The sequence below is a fragment of the Urocampus carinirostris genome, chromosome 7 (genome assembly GCF_059441175.1).
Source record: "Urocampus carinirostris isolate Australia breed hairy pipefish chromosome 7, RoL_Ucar_1.0, whole genome shotgun sequence".
Taxonomy (NCBI): Eukaryota; Metazoa; Chordata; class Actinopteri; order Syngnathiformes; family Syngnathidae; genus Urocampus; species Urocampus carinirostris.
Genome location: NC_142355.1, coordinates 46,072,713 through 46,078,488, shown reverse-complemented (window position 1 = coordinate 46,078,488; position 5,776 = coordinate 46,072,713). Strand labels below are relative to the sequence as shown.

The 5,776-nt window shown below is 39.0% G+C and overlaps 1 protein-coding gene across 2 annotated transcripts; it reads right to left on the bottom strand.

The window, feature by feature from the left end:
- Positions 1-1,417: 1,417 nt before the first annotated feature.
- LOC148363460 (uncharacterized) lies at positions 1,418-5,381 on the bottom strand. 2 transcript variants are annotated; one of them, XM_088339401.1, is made up of 6 exons: positions 4,450-5,381; positions 3,845-3,992; positions 3,638-3,747; positions 3,360-3,481; positions 3,123-3,256; positions 1,418-1,455 (listed from the first exon to the last, which is right to left on the bottom strand). In XM_088339401.1, the coding sequence occupies exons 2-5, from the start codon at positions 3,870-3,872 to the stop codon at positions 3,163-3,165; spliced, it is 354 nt and encodes a 117-aa protein (XP_088195527.1). In that variant the 5' UTR covers positions 3,873-3,992; positions 4,450-5,381; the 3' UTR covers positions 1,418-1,455; positions 3,123-3,162. The 2 variants fall into 2 exon arrangements, with proteins under 2 accessions (XP_088195527.1, XP_088195528.1); XM_088339402.1 differs by lacking the exon at positions 1,418-1,455 and having other exon boundaries at positions 3,041-3,228.
- Between the last annotated feature and the right edge of the window lie 395 nt (positions 5,382-5,776).

Here is a 5,776-nt window from a genome sequence, read left to right as displayed (position 1 = left end):
GCTGAAATAAGCTTTATGGCAGAGTGCATAACAGTTTAAATACGAGCGATTTGAAAAAGGCAAAATGAACACGTTACCTGCTCAAAAGTAATTTGCGAGGGGATGCAAATCTCGGCAGGGATGCATTTCTCGGCATAACACCGGTGAGCAGTCCAATGGTTCGAGTTTGTCCAAAGCGGGCCCCGTCGGATTTGAAGTAGACAGCGGTATTGTTCGGGAACAATTTCAGCGAAATGCCGATTTTTACAAGCTTTGGTACGTCTGCCATGTCCAAAACTGTGTGTCAAACCCTTCTTAGTGTCCTTTAGAATGGTTTCACACGCAAAGGTGAAGGGTTCCGCAAACTACCTGGATTTGCTGCTTTAATCCATTAGCCATTAGCATCATTCCCTAAACTGCCGCTCAGTCCCCCCACGACAACCCCCCCCCCTCTCTCTCTCTCTCTCTCCCTCTCTCTCACTCGTTCTCTCTTTCTCTCCTACACTCTTTTTTTTCTATCTAAAAAGATGCCCTCGTTTTAACAGAGCACTAAAGGTAAATAAGGGTAAACAATGAGTTTTTATCCCACAATGGCAAATGACCAAAAATAAAGTGGGCCTCGGCATGGATGAAGTCCAATCAATTTAAAATCAATCAGGTCAAGTCAAGTAATGTTTTTTGTATATCCCTTAATCACAAGTAGTCTCAAAGGGCTGCAGAGATCAGACTATTGCAAAATACAGACTATCATTGCACCATCTGATTTAAACCTCCATTAGGGCAAGGAAAAACTCAAATATCTCAGCATGAGGAAAATGAAGAAACCTTGAGAAGGTACCGCAAATGAGGTAATCCCCCTTCCAGAATGACGAGGCTGTACTGGATGTTGCATTAACAAATTGTCACGTTAATTTTTTTTTTTTTTTTTTAAAGAAAAGTACAATATATAATGAAGAATGAAAATTTAAAATAAAAAGGTTGACCGGGTTGCAATGGATGTAGCATTAACAAACAATACACAGATACTGTCAAAATGGAATATAGGTCATTCTTATGATTTATAATATAAGTGTGTTTTAAGCCTTGTCAAGTCAAGTCAGATTCATTTATAAAGCCCTTAATCACAAAAATGTCTCAAAGGACTGTCAGGAACCAGGAACGGAGACGGGAACCCAATTGCAATAGTTTCTAAGTTTTATTTGAAAAGAGATGTAAGCTGGCACCCACGATCCAGTGATCGTTGATTGTGGGGAGCAGGTCGCTTCGTGACGCGGAAGTCGCACTTCTCTTAGCGGGAGCTGAAGGTTCGCAGCGATCGGACGGACGGCAGTCCCGTGACAGGTAGGCAGAATCAATACGTCTTAGCGGGGAGATCGATGGCCAGGGCAGGAGAGTAGCTCGTAAACGTGGGGCAGAAACAGGTCAGAACCGAAGGCAGGAATCAAAACAGGAGAGTAGTCTTTGGTACTTGCTAATCTGGCGAAACACACAGGAACACAGGAGTACAATCGGACGTCCTTGTCTGGACGCTGACCGCTTAAGAAGTGAACGTCAGCAAATTAGAGAGCGCGCTCCGGCGCGCCAAACGATTGCCACAGGTGTCTTCACTTCGGCAATCATGACAAGGACTGCACAGGATTACAATTACACAACTAGACAATTCCCGCGACAATTGTAAGAGTTGTGATTGATCTGGAGGATGATCCCGGTATGTATATATAACCCCGGTTGTTAGCATTATGAGTTAGCATAAAGTTTTTAGCTCAGAGAGATGTTTCTGTTATTTTTTACTTGGTTATGTGGGGGGACTATGCCCCCCCACACCGGTACTGGCAAGTTCATTTGAGATGGGCCCACAACCGTTAGCAACAAGGATATGCCTTGTGGAGGTCTAAAAAACACATTCATGGTAAAAACCATAGTAATAACACTGTTATTACACTTTAAAAACTTTTGAAATATACATGTTCAAATAGAATGGGCCGTTCGATTTTAATTGGCCCATCCGGAATGCATTGAGCCCATTCAATTTGCTGAGTCGTTAGCATGTTAGCATTAGAATAATTTTGCAGCATGAAGAAGTTAGCATTTAGCTGTTAGCATCACTTTTTAGCATGTATCCGTTAACATAACTCATCAAATGAGGCCATTAGAGTAATTTTTGAATATTAATTACAATATTGCAATTACCAAATTTTTTTTGCATGAAGTTAGCATTTAGCCGTTAGAATCACTCTTTAGCAGTTACCCGTTAACATAACTCGTCAACACTGCAAAAACTGCCTCTAAAAAACAAGAAAATCTAGCCACTATTGCAGGAATTGTACTTGTTTCAAGCAAAATTATCTGCCAGTGCAGCAAGAAAATCCGACTCATAAAGTTTTCTTGAAACAAGAAAAAAAAGAAAAGAAAATAAGATACCTAAAAATGTTATTATATGCAGTAATACTTTTAAGTGTACTTGTCAAGTTTTTTTCGTCTCATTTTAAGATATTTGTGCTTGTTTTGGAGAATTATTGTTTAGAAACAAACTGGGTTTAAGCCAGGATTGCTCAAAAGTAGTGAGTAAGAAGGTTACAACAATATTCTTGTATTAAGTTGGAAATAAATTAGAAAATGGGTCAAAAACAAGATAAATTTGCTTGTAATAAGTAATAAAAATCTTAGGCGAGGAAGTCTTGTTTCAAAAAATTCTCTACGTTTCGATATACTATACAAATGCAAAAATAGTTTTAATGTGAAAATTACCATTTTATTGGCAAACCACAAACCTTTGTCATTATCACAAAACACAATTGACATACCAGTAACAGAAATACTCATTTTCTTGACAAGATCTTGAAACGTTTGTTGGCGAACTGTAAATCAAAGTTATCACTTACACATGTATCAGTGAACTGTCAAACAGACAACACATTTTTTGCCTACAGGATATAGAGTGCAAGTTACCAATTTCTAAAAGAGAACTGCAAACATTCTTTTTTGTCTAATTTTAAGAGCATCAGTTGGGTTTTTTTTTTTTTAAATCAATGCTTAAACTCAAAACAAGGCTATTAAAACACACACTTACAGGGAGACTGAGAGGCCAAAAGCGTAAGGGGTCACAAATGTTTTATAACAGAAAAAGTTCTCAAAGTACGTACATGGCTGGGTGTGTGGGTGTGTTCCCGAGGGGAGGCAGCATTATACAAAGTTATGCAAAAAAGGCCATCCAATCACTTCTTGCTCGTTTGAAAGCTGGTGTGGCATCTTTGTCATGGATTGAGTCCCCCTGGACCTCAGTTTGTAGAAGGGAAAGAACAGAGGCCACACATTTAGGGTAGGTCATATTTAATACATAATAGTATGCAATTATGTAGAATACTGCATCCCCTAGGTACCTTTTGGGTGATGGGATTGCTTCGGTTCCAAGGCAGAGAAAGGAGTCGAGATTTTCATCCACCAAAAGGAGTGGTGTGGTGAGTGGCCTTCTGTTCAGGAACGTCTCGGGGTCCTCTGTGGGCTTAACAGAAAAACATAACATCAGTAGGACAGCAATCACATCCCTCCATTCCCCGACTAAACATGACAATTTAGTATGAACAGAATAGAGGACCAACAAAAGGAGCAGCCATATTTGAGAAAGTTTAGTATTCACTTATGTAAGTTTGTGACTTACCAGAAGAACATGAATGAGCGCTTCAGAGGTGGATATCATCTTCTTGGGCACAGCAACATGAGACGGGAACAGAGCTAGCAGCATGGTCAAGAGGTTTATTGCTTGCTCCTCTAAAAAAAAAAAAAAATCAAATCAAATATTTGTCTCTCAGTATTCAGAAACAAACAAGGATACAGATTCTATTGGTATTATGTTGGCTGTTCTTACCAGCTGAAAGTGACATTGGAGGTTTCATTGCCCTCTTGTAACCCCCATAGAGGCATAAACTAGATTTGAATTCGAGCCACCGCTCCCTCAGCTCTTGCACGTAGTTGGAGTTGTTGTTGTCTATTATTCGTCTTAGTTCATCAAGAACCTTTGGTAGGAAGACACACAGAAGTGTTGTATGGAAATATCCAACACATAGTAGTTAAAGCATCACTTGAAAACAAAAATTATATGTAGAGAGGTATTCTGAAAAACTATGTTCCCCTTCCCCTCCTCCATTTGTGAAAATAATTCTATTCACACTGATGATAAAACGCTAATAGACAGGTGTGTTGCAAATAACTTGCGAAACAGATGGACTATCAGATATTCTAAAGAAGGAAAAATCACACCACAATGCATAAATGCTGTTTTCCCTGTCTACATGCAGAAATAAAACCAGATTGCTCATTTTCATTTTTCAGAGAAAATAAATGAAAGGTTTTCCTGCATGTAAATGGGGTCTGAAACAGCTATTTAATGTATCAAAGCAGTATGCATCCAATGTTCAAAAGAACAATTTCACTGTTCAACTGAATCAAAGTGTGAATTGTGATCATACTTACATGGTCAATATCTCAAAAGCATGGATATGCCTTCAATATTTTTGCCGGTCTGTCTTGTTCCCTTATTGTGTCCGAATCAATGAAGGCCCTCTTCCCCTCAAACTCAAGGTCAAGAAGTTGTGCCACATCAGCTCTGTTCTGTTTGGTATTGCGATATAGCTCCTGTAGAGTTGTGTAGTGTTTAGCCTGGGCCATGCGGCTGTCCTGCCTACATTCTAAAAAGGTAAAAGACAATATCACAACACAGTTGAGGTCAAAATTATTTGCTTCTTGCTAATGTTATTCATGCTATTGTTTCTACTGGAACAAAGACAAAATGTCCACTACAGCTAATGAAGACATTCATTAATATTACTTGATTAGAAACAGGAAAAGGCAAACATTACAAGGTCAACATTTTCACCCCCCTGTAAAATAATAGTATTTATGAGTTTTCTGGTGCCTGGCCTTGTCCTTTTCTGCTTTTTCTTGTTTCTGTTCAGCCCACCAGTTGAAAATTTCAATAAAAGCTGGAGATGTTGTCTGTGCCCTCCTAAAAGAAGTAGAACTATGTGCAGTGCTGATTTATCTTGTATTTTGTGTAATTTCAAGGGTCTACTCCATTGTGAATGCTACATTTTTTTTTATAAAATTACAGCGAGCATCAGCTTGTTTTGCTGGAGTGCTGGTTATGACTTGGGGGTCCCCTTCACTTTCTGGGCTGCTGATGGTGCTACTGCAGCTTGGGGAGACAATGAAAGTGAAAGTGCTGGAGTCAAAATCCCCCTCATCTTCTTTCTCTGTGGCGCCAAACTAAAGGCGTCTCTTTTTTTCCCCTTGCTGGTGTAGCCCCCTGCGTTTTGCGTGGAGTCCTGATGTTTTGCAAAAGCAGGATATGCATGTGTGGATACTGTATATGAATTTATGTTCATGCTGAACAAAGAGAGAAACTGTGTAACATGTAATACTGGTCGCTTAGATTAGTACAGGGCTCTTGTCGCAATGTTGATTAGTTTTAACGTTATATATTATAGTTAACAGTTTAAATCAACGACCGTTTTGTAAGGGGTTAGCTCAATTCCATAGTTAACGGTTTAAATCAACGACCGTTTATTAAGGGGTTAGCTTAAAACTCGAGCTAACCCCTACAAAACGATCATTGATTTAAACCGTTAACTTTGCATAAATACCGTTAAGTATAATATTTTATTTTTAATCACATTGTTTCTTGTTAAATGTTAAGACAATACAAACCTTTTAATTGTAAAAGTATTTTCACTTCTCTTGAAGTCAAAATACCGATTGGGGTTGTATGAGCGAGTCCAAGTAGGTCTGAATAAATGGGCGG